This window comes from Hibiscus syriacus, unplaced genomic scaffold (genome assembly GCF_006381635.1).
Source record: "Hibiscus syriacus cultivar Baekdansim isolate YM2019G1 unplaced genomic scaffold, ASM638163v2 tig00110332_pilon, whole genome shotgun sequence".
Classification (NCBI taxonomy): domain Eukaryota; kingdom Viridiplantae; phylum Streptophyta; class Magnoliopsida; order Malvales; family Malvaceae; genus Hibiscus; species Hibiscus syriacus.
Window position 1 is genome coordinate 2,894,213 of NW_024062688.1, and position 13,706 is coordinate 2,907,918.

Genomic DNA, 13,706 nt, shown 5'->3' on the forward strand with positions numbered 1-13,706 from the left:
AAGTCAACGTTGTTTATACTTGAAAAATAATACGTTTATTAATTTTTTTTTTTACTTTTCATATAGCAAGATTCTTGAAATCTCCTAGTTGCGTTGGTATGATTAAGGGTGTGTAAATTCGGATATCATATTCAATCCAATCTGAAAATTCAAATATCCGAAATTTTAGATAACTAAAATAATGATCCGAATTCGATTAGGAATAATCGAATATCCGTCAGATATCTTAATTTTTCGTAGAATATCTAAATATCCAATGCATTATTCAACTCGATCAATATATCTATATTCCTACGTAGAAATCAAAACACATTAGTAATCATGGCAAATTGTCTTATTTTGAACTTTTAAACAACTTGTAGTCCTTGCACATATATATATATATCCACTCGATCAATATAGGTTATTTTAAAGCCTACTTTTGGAAACAAGCAAGCACTATAGCTCACACGGATGAGGACGGTTTTGTTATTGTTTAGATACCGATCTCATACATAACCTCGACTTCATCTGCAACTTAAACACCATAGCGTACAAACTAAGAACAAGAGCTACTAACCTGTGAGCCATAGTGTTCACAAACAACATGTCTAGAAACTGGAAACCTTTCCTTGATTATTGCATCTGCATCATCACTAGGAGCTTGGAGCATCTGGACAAAAGCCTACATGGAACAATATGATGATCGGAACAATGTATTGAAATGACCCACATGCATAATTTAATTAATAAAAACATCCATGGATCTTAAAACAAGATTGACCATATTGAAACACAATCCCACATTCTTATCACAGGCCTTGAAGCATAGGTGCTGAATCTGAAGACTGACTACTAGTCATACCATTTAGATGTATTTGGTGGAGTTGCTCTCTCAGGACTCCAAATCTCTCCTCGTCACGAAAAATACTTGGATCCATGGTCACTTCAGGAACTAGGGTTCGACCTTCGAGCATGTTCACCACTTCGGACATGATTGGTCTTAGTGTTGGTGATGAATTACTGCATAATAAAGCTACTTTTATCATTCTAATGGCGTCTTCCTCATTGAACTCGGTCCCCAACCTTGAATCCACCAACTCGATTAATTTCCCAGTTTGTTGTAATACGAGAGCCTGATTATAAATCGAAGAAAATCATATAATGGAAACTATGAGGATCCAACGATCCATTACGGTATATACGAAGAGACTTCAACTCATACTTGTGAGTAGTCTCTTACGAGAAAAAATAAAGACACTTTTGGGCGCAAATATCCATGGTATAAGAGCTAAGATGGAAAACTAACGAAAGCATTATGATAGTAATACATAGGTGGACAATGGACATGTTCATGATGTCTCAACTTCAATGATAGTCTGAGAATGTCATTATATTTAAAACATCCAACATAAAATCTTACCAAATCTTGAAGGCATACATATCCCTCTTTCGATCGGTGCTTTGAATTGTTCTTTCCAGCAATGATTTCGAGTGTTACAATCCCAAAGCTGTAAACATCTGCCTTATATGTCAGGTAGCCCCACAATGCATATTCCGGTGCCATGTATCCTCTGAAAAATAGGATCTATAAGCACAATCTCAAGTACATCAAAATTTCTTTGCTGTTTTCCGCATTAGATTATGCGGTTAATGATATCTGATTTGGTAAGTAGATCCTTTAAATGAAAAACGGGGGAGAAAGGCAGCTCACATGGTTCCAGCGGCTGCAGTGCTCATATGAGTGTTTTCCTCCTCGACGAACTTGGCCAAACCAAAGTCGGAAATTTTAGCATTGAGATCCCTATCAAGTAGCACATTGGTTGCTTTGATATCCCTATGAACAATTTTTAAACTCGATTCCTCATGTAGGAAAGCTAGTCCTTTTGCAATGCCGAGACAAATTTTCTGCCTAGTTGGCCAGTCCAATTTCAGCTGGCTTTCATTAGGATCTGCAATTAGAACACTCAGACAAATGCAACACTCTAAATATGGAGTTCCCATAGCTTTTCTTCATATATTTGTTATGAAACTGGTGCAAAATTAGAGGAAAACGGTATTGGCTTACCGGACAAAGCACGAGCAAGACTATTATTTTCCATGTATTCATACACCAACAACAAATTAGTTCCTTCGATGCAACATCCATACAATCTGACAAGATTAGGGTGTTGTAACCCAGAAATCATGCCAAGTTCATTCAAAAATTCACGGTCTCCTTGCCTTGATATGGTGGAAAGTTGTTTGATGGCGATAATTGTACCATCAAGTAATACACCCTACAGTGCAGATATAAAAATCATTTGCATCTCAACAAGTAAAAGAAAAAACCATGAGATACAGGAGAAGTACCTTGTAAACAGATCCGAAACCACCTTCTCCAATCTTATTTGCAGGGTGAAAGTTGTTAGCAGCCGCTTTCATTTGTTTCAATGTAAAAAAACCGGCCTGCAGATCTAGCCCCCTCAGTACTTTGAAAGAGAAGAGGGAACATGGTGAATTACAGTCAGCAAGCAAGCCGTTCAAGCATGTCCTTGTACAAATACGTTACCGCAGACTAATTATGTGCTTGTAAAAAGGAATCTACGTTGAAGTTTATCTAGAGCACCTTGTTCCCTTGACATCTTGCCTCCCCCAAAATAGCCTCTCCTCCATAAAATGCCTAAGATCAAAACAATGAGGCACAAAGAAGAAACTACAGCTCCCACCACAAATTTCATCTTTATATTCCATTCCTTGGAGACTTGAGGCTTCGAATCTACAAGAAAAGGAGGACAGTAAAAAGGGTGATTCTTAAACCACTTCAACTTGAAGTAACACAATATATGCATCTATTGATAGAATGCCAAATGGATTCAATATTTCAAGAAATTAGCAGATGGAACATTACGGAACGGTTAAAGAACATGACGTATGTGTTAAGTTGCTGCATCGATTTGCTCAAGTTCATGCTAAATTTGGTTTCCTCATCTCAATTTATCCACATGCAGTCATGTCAATCAACCCCAAAGTACTAATAAAGTTCCACAATAATGAAATGCTAGGAGATAGAGCAGGAATGGTCATAAGTTTGCAACTAGAAACATGAAGGTCTGGTTAGAATACAGATCTTACCCGATTCAACTGAGATAGCTGATATTAAAGGACCATATACTCCTCTTTTGGGGGAAGAAGTTGTCCCCTTCCCAGCCCAGTGAAACCTTATGCTTAAAGTTTTGTCCGTAACAAGAGCTTTAAAACTCCTAATTAATTCCGTGTCAGCAACTTTTGCTGCATTTTTAATATTAAAATCCTTCAGTTCAAGTTTCTCCTGCAACAAAAAATTCGATCAAACCATTACCAGTAACATGCAGATTGCGTACTCATGCATAACATAACTACCAACCTGGATATAAACATTAAACACTCGCCTTCCAAGACTTTGGAAGGAGCTATTGTCCCTGATAACTATCTCTGCAAAGTGAAGTTTGACTGTATAACTTCCATTTGCTAAGCAGCGAATATAATAAGTGAGAGAAAGAGGAGACAGGCGTGCTCTTGTGTATAGTTCGGAGTTGTTCATCTTGAGAATGGAAACGTTTTGTGCTATATAGTCCTTCGATGTTACGGAGGTATCCCAAAAGTGTCCAGTGCTACTTGTTTCCCAAGTCTCCCTGAGAGGAAAATATTTTGCAGGCCCTCCTAAATCTTCATCCCCGTCATAATTGATGCCTCCAATTGTTGTTGATCCTCCACCACAATTTATATGTACCGAATACCAATCTAGAGTGATACATTGATAGAGATCAGGCTAATACGATATGTTATTTCAAGAACCCCTCTCAATCACAGAAGGCTCTCTCTAAAGAAACATTCTCAGAGTCTACAGTTGCATTTTAAACCAAAGAAATTACCTTTAGAACATGGAAAGTTCTTCAGGCAGTTACCTTGTCGACCTCTGGATTAGAGAAGTATGACAAAGAATCATCAGACTTGTTAAAGAGTGATCCAATGGGGAAACAGTAAGAAAAGCTAAAGGTGTGTAGCCTATTTGCACAGTCAATAAGTTATACACTTACAAGTTGTTGCTTCCTGAAAAGCTTTTGAACAAATTCCTGATAAAAACAAACCAGTCACCATCACCTTTCGAAAATGGTATTTTACCAAGGTAGGGAAAAGAAAGATTTTCCTTACAGATGTTCTGTACAAGGAACTGGCTCCAAACTTGAAGAGATATTATTGTATGACAGATCTATCTGACTGAAAAATGCAAGATATGTATTATAACTAACTATAAATCGAAGATTTGGGGCACATTGATGGGCATTAATATTTTCCAGAACTAAAAACAATTATAACTGATATGAAGATAGAAGGATTTTGCAGATAGGAGATAGCTGCCAAAGAATCTTTGTAGCATTAGGCATTTTCCCAAGCTTTTTACCATTCAGCCTCTAAAATGGACAAAAGATATCACTTGTACATACAAAGTTTAAAAGTAAATTCCTTATGTTTATTTTTAATTAACCTTGGGATTCAAAATATAAATTCTACCAGCATGTGGTTGTTAAATCACCTAACATTTGATGTAACCTTTACAGATCCATTGGCTTGGAGAGGGTTACCAGTAATTCAATCTGCCAGAAACTTCACGGACGATGTCTGCTCGTAATATTTGGACCAGTCTAACATTTTTGATGCAACATTTCTTATAGGACTAGATTCTAGTTATATTGTGATCACAAAACCAACATCTTTTTTTCAGTCGATAACAGGGCTTCATATCATGTAGTTGAGCCTTAGAGGTCCAAGACTGTATTGCAATGATCATAAGCTTGAAAACGTGTAAAATCAGTAAAAAATTGTAAAAGAACATTAGGACAGCAAGACATACTAATGGCTATCTCTCGTATTTATCCATTCTGTAATCGGTCCAGTGAGTAAGTTGCTTGTCAAATACCTATTAGATAAAAAAAAAACATAATTAAACCACAATTAAGCACTTCTGCTTGTACAAAACTGAGAATCTACCACAAAGGGAATAAATGAATAAATGATGAAATAGTGTGTAGAAGTTGTTGACAATTAGGAATTTTATTTCACTTAGAAGTTTAAATTATTTATAATTTATATTGTACGATTAGGATTCAGTTTCTTAGGAGATAAGACTCAGTTTAGGAAATAAAAATTAGAAATAAAAGAAGTCTAGCCTATAAAAATAGGTTGTGTTTTCTATTTTTTTCACTGAGAAAAAGAGTTCAAAAAGAGTTTTCTATTGCTCAGAGAAAAATAGTTCAAAAATGCACTAATCATCTACTGAGAGATATGTAGCCTACGAAAAACTGTTTCCATCATTCAGAGCATTCGGCACATCACTTGATAGCGTATAGACTTCAAAATCTGTTCAGGAAGCACTATCCAGCATGAAAAAAGACTTTTGAAGAAGAGATTAAGGCCTTAGAAAGTAATGGCTTGTGGATTCTCACAGAACTACAAGGCAAGAAAACAATAAGTTGCAAGTGGATATTCACAGTCAAATAGAAAGCAAACAGAAGTGTTGAAAGGTTTAAGATAGACTGGTGGCAAAGGGATTCACTCAGTCATATGAGATTGATTACTAGGAGACATTTGCTCCTGTTGCCAAACTAAACACAGTCGAGTACTGCTGTCCTTGACAGTAAATGAAGAGTGGCCATTATATCAACTAGACATCAAGAATGCATTTTAAATGAGGATCTTGAAGAAAAAGTTTACATGAAGATACTTCCAATCCTAGAAAGTTATGCTAATGTTTACAAAGTGTGCAGACTTGCAAAATCACTATATGATTTAAAACAACCTCCTCATGCATGGTTTGATAGGTTTACCAGAGTAGTGGTCAATTATGGATTCAATCAGTGTCAAGCAGATCACATTTTATGTGTGAAAACCTCATCAAAAGGTAAGAAGACCACTCTTATGACAAAAAGAATCATCAAGCTAAAAGGTCGACTTGCTACTGACTTTAAAATCAAAGATATTGGTAATCTCAAATACTTCCTAGAGATTGAGGTTGCTCGATCTAAAACAAATATTTTGATTTCTTAAAGAAAGTATGTTTTGAACTTGTTAACCGAGATTGGAATGCTTGGGTGAAAACTAGCAAAAATTCTCGTGAATACTAACATAAAATTAATGAAGAATGATGGAGTGACAGTTGAAAAAGAGCAGTATCAAAGACTAGAGGATAAGCTAATCTATCTTCCACACACAAGTTCGAACATTGCATTTTCAGTGAGTATCGTTAGCTAACATATGAATGATCCACGAGAAAAGAATCTAGCGGCTATAAATTGAATCCTAAGATACCTAAAGATGATACTAGGTCACAATTTACTCTTTAAAAGGAGTAAAAACCGTGAGGTAGAAGTATATTGATCCAAGTTGGGTTGAAGAGTTACTCCATTGTTTAGGGTAATCTTGTTACATGGAGAAGCAAAAAAGCAATCTGTGGTTTCAAGAAGAAGTGCATACGCTAAATTTTAATCTCTTGACTCGGGAATTTATGAAGGAATATGGATTCAAATATTGTTAAAAGAATTCAAGGTTGACTCTAAGGATTATTTCAATGTGAAAAAGTGGCTATCAATCAATCATAAGCATTGACAAAAATTGTGTTAAACATGACAGAATAAGGCATGGTGAGATTGGCACACTTTATTTCAGAAAACGTCAGCAATGAGACCGTTAAAATGAGCTACATTCCTACTCAAATACAGCTTACGGATATTCTTGCTAAAGCCCTTCTAAGAGATAACTTTGATGGAATCAAGTCCAAGTTGGGTTTGTATAACATATACATCCCAACTTGAGGGGGAGTGTATGAATTTTACTTCACTTAGATGTTTAATTTATTAATAATTTATACTGTACGATTAAGATCAAGTTCCTTAGGAGGTAAGATAAAGTTTAAGAGATAAAAGTTAGGAAGAAAAGAAACTTTAAGGACACCAACTAGTAATACATAGCCTATAAACCCAGATGGTGTTTTCTATTTTTTTCAATGAGAACTTGGGTTAGGAGTTTTCTCTCAGTTTGTTCATGTTTTATTCTCTCAATTTCTCACATTATGCTAACATAAGAATCAAAAGTTCCAAAGAACTAAAACTTTTTTGTTAACATTGACTTTGTCACATAGATAGACTTGTGAATGTATTAAGTTCATGAGGAACAACAAGCACAACTGTCCATATCATTGAGTTCAAAGATGTGATTTAGTGTTTCATGATTATGCGCCTCGAAAAGTCTCATTACTTACGTGAGTAATGCTTTTTCATTTCCAGAAAAGTTCCCTTCCAACTTGTTGAAGCTTAGATCTCTGGAGAAAAACCAAAGTCAGCAGGTATTCAATGACTACCAAGATAAAATCTGCAGTGATGGTTTACCCAACAAACTGATATCTATGAAATATGTAGATGAGTGCGGTAACAGAGTGTAGTCATAAGAAAGCACTAAACTAAATCATAATATACATATTTTCTGTAGTTCTCTAATAGCAGCTAATGAGGACATTACAGCAAATATTGTAGAGAGCAAGTTAAATTTTTTATATATCCTCCAAGCTCTAAAGCTTTGAGTTCAATAATGTTTATTAAAATCCACAAGAATGAAAAATGATATTTCAATTTCTAAATACGTAGGCAGGTAACGAATGCAAATTGAAATCAAACAAAAGAGTAATTACATGGTTTGCAACGGCATTTCCCATATATATGGTGGGATTGGTCCAGATATATTACAGCTCCTCAACATCCTGCAATTAAAACATCCTTATTTGAGAACAATTTACTTACAGTGGAGATTAATATGACCAAGAAGAGTTTCCCAAGAGAAGGAATTACTTACAATCTGCTTAAGTTTTTCTTGTTTTCTAGGTTTGGAAATCTTGAACCCTCTCCATGTAAATCGCTGATTCTTCTGAAGAAGATTGCAACATAAAGAATTTTTTATATGAACTTTGAAAGAACGTGACACTGCTGCAAATATTATGTCCAAAAGTACTAGAAGGTATCAAAAAGAAAAACTCACATTTCAACTAAGCCATTCGACAGACTTAAGTTGGAAGGAATCGGCCCTTCAAACCCACCGGCTTGAATCTCTCTGTCAGTGTAACAACTCAAATTGGAAATTTCTCAATGAAAGACTCACAACATGTAATTGAAACAGAATGAAGCTTACAATATCTGGAGTTGCTTCCAATTTTGAAAAATGTTGGGTAACTTTCCAGTGAAGTTATTACTGCTAATCCGACTGAAAAAAAAACCCGATATTTAAATTAATAGTAATTGGCCAATTATACATTCATAAGATTATAATCATGGATGATTCTAAAAACCACTTACAATTCCTTCATTCTGACCAAATTGGCAAGGGCCGTAGGCAACTCTCCTGTGAGATAATTAGCATTAAGAATGCTGCATTTACCAAATAAGAAGATTAGTCCATCCTTAACTTGGTCAAAGCTTTCCTGGTTACATTAAATTAATCATTTATGCATATGTAACAAGTGAATAAAAAGACTGACAAAATTTCCATGTTAACCAGTTTCCCCAGTTCGGGGGGAATAGTTCCAGAAAACAGGTTGTCTTCAAGACTCCTGAAACGTGATACCATGAGAAACCTCAAAATTATATGCAAGAACAAGGGAAGTAACAAAGAGAAAGATAAGTATGAAAGATGGACTATACAAAACTCTAAGAGTTGCAATGTTCCCCAAATAGCTTGGAACTGGCCCGGATAAGCGGTTCTGAGAAATTGACCTGAAATAAATTCATGCACATTCAGTTCAAAGTTTGGCAGCCAATTTCTATGGAAGCCACACCCAGCCTTGTCCATTTTGTCCGAAAACTTCCCGTTTTTTTCCAACAAAAATGTTTTTGTGGGATAAAACCATAAAGCTTTCGAGTCAAAACTGGCTTGGTTCTCTACACTTCCTAACCATAATCTACATTCAGTGAGTATCTTACACGAACTCCAGCTTCATAGTAGCCCATTCACGAGGTATCGTACCAGAGAGAAAGTTCCTAAAGAGAACACTGAAAGGAACAAAGGGAGTTTTACATTACATGAACTGAAAACCAAAATCTCATTCTAAAGAGCCAATGTATAACAATAACTATAACCAGGGATTTAAATAGCGCCCTGCCATATAACAGTAAAGGTGCCATCGGAAACAGTTATTGCATGGCTGCGATACTCGCAATAGCACCCGTTATGTCCGCAATTGCAGGAAACGCAACCCAACCGCAACCGCAGTTTAAATCCATGATTGTAACCTTGGCTACTCTCTTACATGTCTTTGAGGTAGGGTAGCTTCGCGAGTGAGCGTGGAAGAACACCACTTAAATCCTGCTCTGTGAGACGGCTGTTCATAAGAATATCAAAGCTTATTAGATACATTTCCGATTTCAGCTGATCAAAATCTCTGAATATATAAAAACAAAGCTACATTCAAGGAAAATGAAATAAGGGTTTTTGTTTCTATTACGATCATTGAAGACATACATGGTATAAATGTGGCATTGACCACCATTTAAGGTGCAATTGCAGGTGACACTGCTGTTTTTCATCACCCTTGGCCGAGGAACGTTGGATGGCAGTGGAGGCGTATACCAGCTCGACTTATTATTGCAAGGGTTCTCACTGAAATTCCAGTCTTTCTTTCCAAGCTCTGCTGCTATCTCATGAAGAGCTTGTACTGCATGGTGAAAAAGAAAACCCCATTATTTAGCAAACAAGCCTTGTTGCAATTAGAAAGGTGAAAATTTTATAATAAATGAAATCCTTAGTTTTACTAAATTGGATAACGTTGAAAATATCAGGGAGAAAGCCATATCCAGTAAAAGACAGACAAGCACATTAATTGACTAAATGAGTTATAGGCACATTAATTGAAACCATGATGGAAAGTAGTTAAAATCACAAACTAAAAGGAGAAACTCAGTACCATGGTATGCAAACTAATAGAAGATAAAGATTATATTTTAAGTGAATTTTAAACATGAACGTACTTTCATCATGTGGAGGACGAGGTGGCTCCATTTGAGATTCAACTTTGTTCTTCGATGCCATGAAGACGAGAAGTAGAAAGAAGCCAAATATGTAACTGGTTTGAAAGCTAGTGATTCTTCCCATGGCTCTTCTTCTTCTTCTTTTCCCCTGGTTTTAGATGCTCAACTTTCTTCGCTATATCCTTCTTATCTGAGTTTCAAGAACAATCATAGGTTCCATTATTGAGGGTCAACTTGGGCAATTTTTTTTCTTTTTTATGGTCAACTTGGGTCAAGTGGGAAAATAGTACTTCTGACATAACGGAAGTTAATATCTACTTTAAGGCACTGTCTTGGTGGGCTACTGTTACAAAAGATTGAAAGCCTTTTCCCAGTCCATTACCGCGTGCCTATATGATAATGCCATGAATATGACACTTACCATGGGGAATAAGCTTTTGCAAGTGATCCGGTAGAGTTGTTAATGGCCGTCGGCAGCACGTTTGGTGGCATAAACCACCTGACCTTTATTGATTTTTACAACAAAGTTTGTCGCTGAAATTCTAATCCTTTCCAAGTTGTGCAGCAATCTCATGAACAGCATGTACAGCAGACCCAAGATACTATATTTAACCATTTATATATTATTTTATTTCTAAATTTAGTTAAAATCCTACATCCATCCTGAGTGCATATCCTTTCTCACCTACAAAATTTCATTGATTTGATCATTATGGGCCCCCAGAAAAGATCTAACTTCAATTTTCAAATCAATGGAATCTTTTGCAGTAGGTTAAAAAAAGGATATGCAGAAATGAATTTCTCTGAAATTTCTTCTTTTGACACACAGCATGATTCCTTACATTTCTAATGACTAGTTTCCAGGAAAACCAACTACAATATTAATGTTCATTGATGTGGAAAAAAGAAATTAAAATAAGAACATTACAAGAATCTAATTTGTCAACTGAAACCCATAAATTTATGTTAAACCAATCATATTCAAAACGTGATGCTAAAAATATGGAACTATTTACAAATCCAAGGGCTGCCGGACTGTTGCAGTCAACAGACCTGTAGATCCAGGTAGCTCTTGGCGAGAAAAGTCATTCAACTAACATTCAACTGGAAAGGAGTCGGTCCCTACTATTAACAAAATCTTGAATCTGGTTTGATTTCATTGGTGTTATAGGATGTAGATGAAGAGTAGAAGGAATGAACAGTAGTTGAATTTTGGGTTTGGCTTGCCCTCGAACTTTGATCTTCCTTATGTCGAAGATGATCTCTCATGGCCTTGAACCTTAAATCTTCAGTATAGCTGCCTTATTCAGGTATCGAGTCGGGAACACTTGTTCACCCTTCAAGCATGTTTACCACCTCGGACATCGTAGGCCGAAGTGATGCCGATGCATTTGTACACAACAGAGCTACTTTTACCATGAGCTCGACTTCTTTGTTTTTGACTTTGGATCTTAACCTCTCATCAAGAAGTGCTGTCAAGTTTCCCGATTTTCGCAAATGGCATGCCTGCAATACAGATGCATATATAGATTTATCGTCATATTTCGGTATAGGATAAATCTGCAAACTAGTACAAAAGTCGTCCGACAAAAGAAGAAAGAAGATAAGTACACAATCCAAGAGAAAGACAAACTCCTCACTTGGCATAAAGTTATTGGTATTCTTCCCACTAACAACTTCCATTGTAAGAACTCCAAAACTGTAAACATCTGCTTTATGTGTTAAGTGGCCCCATAATGCATATTCTGGTGCCATATATCCTCTGCACATTAAAATGGTGATGTGTTAAGCAAAGCATGGTCTTTACGTATGTAAAGAAAGTAGGTATAAAGGTATTGAAGTTCGTTGGTTAGTTAAAAGGTAAGGAACTCACATGGTTCCGGCAACTCAGGTGGTGACGTGGGTCTTCTCCTCTTCATCGAGCCTAGCCAATCCAAAGTCGGATATTTTAGGGTTTAAGTCACTATCGAGAAGCACGTTAGTAGCTTTAATGTCTCTGTGAACAATATTGAGTCTTGATTCTTGATGCAGAAAAGCCAGACCTTTAGCTATACCGATACATATCTTAAGCCTTGTAGGCCAATCTAGTTCAAGCTGATTGCATTCTGAACCTGCATATTAAGTCAAGGAAGCATGCGTTACTGTATTAAATTTTATCCATGAGTGTAATAACCAATTTTTGTCCCCCATACTACTCCATACCTTGCTGTTCCCAAAGCTGTGCAGTTTCTCATGCCTGTGTTGGTCGACCACTACCATCAACCCCCATACCGTGCAGCTTCCCATACTCTGCTCACCCACGCTGTTGCCTGCTCCACCAAAGCCACGACTGCCCATGCCCCCATGCTTCCATCTCCACGTCAGCAGCCTCAAACGCAAGCCACCACACTATATATCAACAAAAGTCAGAAAACGAAAAGGGGGGGAAAAGGAAATCGAGAGAGAAAGGGAGACGATTTTCGAAACAAAAAAAGAACGAAGAAACTAGAGAGGCCGTGGAAAGCTTACCCTTTTTTTGTCCGACCACCGTGGTCCTCCTCGTCGGAGCCAAGCATCTTTAAGTTCTTAGAGGGTAACGCTCCTAAACTTTATATCGAAGGGAGATGAGTTTTGTTTAAGGGTCGTTTCTAGGTTCGGGATCCGAGAGGTTTCGTTTTGAACCATTTTCTTTTGCAGCGGCTATAGGGGTGGAGGAAAAGAACGGTGGTGAGGGTTGGGGAGAGCTCTCTCCCTTTGTTTTGTAAGAGTGGCCGTGGGAAAATGAGAGGAGATAGTTTAGGTTGAATAAAAATGGGTTAATTACCTTTTAAGGTTTTGAGTTCTTGCTTCCTTGTGTTAGAGTCGACTATTATTTATGAAGTTCTGACTTTTCCTTCTCATTTTACCTATATTATGTTTTAGTCCTTTTGCTTGTTTATATATTTGGTGCATGATTTTAATAATTTCTGTTTTAGTCCTAAATATAATTTTGTTTTTATTACCGTTCCAATGCTCCTGCCATATGGTATTTGTATCTGTATCTGTATCATGACTCCTGCTATGTTAATTGTTAGGCATTTAAAGTTTTCATCTTCTCTATTTAGTCACATGTTTATAAAGCTTACCTAGTTTATTTTTTTCTCATTATGATCTACCATGTTTGTATATTTACATTCCAGTCCATGTTATAATATCCATGTATATGTTATAGAGTGTAAGTACACATGTAATACTTTTTTTGTTATTTGTTTCATTACATGCACACATCGTATCCTATATACTTATATACATATATTTATTAAATCTATTCTACCCTTGTTATATTTGTGTTTTTATATATATATAAATTTGTATATATTTTCTTTGTCTTCTGGTTGCATAATTAATATTTGTAAGATCATGAATATTTTTATAATTTCAATGTCTCTCACTCGAATATTGTCAAGAATAACGATTTGTAGAATGGGCGTAGAAAGCATCACTTGATCGAAGTTGTGTAATCCGATACGACGTTCGAACAAATGTATACTTGAAATAAAATTGATTTTATTCTTTTATTTTAAGTTAAACAATGTGATGCATGTTGCTAAATAGCAATTTAATTTCACGCAAATGTTGATTGTCAATTTATATTTTTAAACCTGATAGGAATATTCTTTACAAATGAGAAATAATCGAGTTAGCTTTTCCGACAGATGATTGCTAATTTGAGATTTCTTT

The 13,706-nt window shown here is 36.1% G+C and overlaps 1 protein-coding gene and 1 pseudogene across 6 annotated transcripts; both read right to left on the minus strand.

Moving 5' to 3' along the window:
* Window positions 1-387: 387 nt before the first annotated feature.
* Window positions 388-10,227, minus strand: LOC120119408 (probable LRR receptor-like serine/threonine-protein kinase At1g07650). 6 transcript variants are annotated; one of them, XM_039139217.1, is made up of 25 exons: window positions 10,008-10,226; window positions 9,502-9,694; window positions 9,290-9,361; window positions 8,964-9,032; window positions 8,685-8,756; window positions 8,522-8,593; window positions 8,340-8,411; window positions 8,176-8,247; window positions 8,026-8,097; window positions 7,843-7,914; window positions 7,682-7,750; window positions 7,256-7,315; window positions 4,853-4,918; window positions 4,153-4,218; window positions 4,038-4,073; window positions 3,873-3,916; window positions 3,365-3,741; window positions 3,094-3,289; window positions 2,588-2,737; window positions 2,332-2,450; window positions 2,048-2,258; window positions 1,694-1,931; window positions 1,403-1,553; window positions 845-1,115; window positions 388-664 (listed from the first exon to the last, which is right to left on the minus strand). In XM_039139217.1, the coding sequence occupies exons 1-25, from the start codon at window positions 10,129-10,131 to the stop codon at window positions 636-638; spliced, it is 2,973 nt and encodes a 990-aa protein (XP_038995148.1). In that variant the 5' UTR covers window positions 10,132-10,226; the 3' UTR covers window positions 388-635. The 6 variants fall into 6 exon arrangements, with proteins under 6 accessions (XP_038995148.1, XP_038995147.1, XP_038995149.1 ...); XM_039139221.1 differs by lacking the exon at window positions 388-664 and adding an exon at window positions 1,309-1,349 and having other exon boundaries at window positions 1,069-1,156; window positions 1,387-1,553; window positions 10,008-10,227; XM_039139216.1 differs by lacking the exon at window positions 388-664 and having other exon boundaries at window positions 774-1,115.
* A 732-nt stretch (window positions 10,228-10,959) lies between these two features.
* Window positions 10,960-13,706, minus strand: part of LOC120119251 — a 32,528-nt pseudogene continuing 29,781 nt past the window's right edge.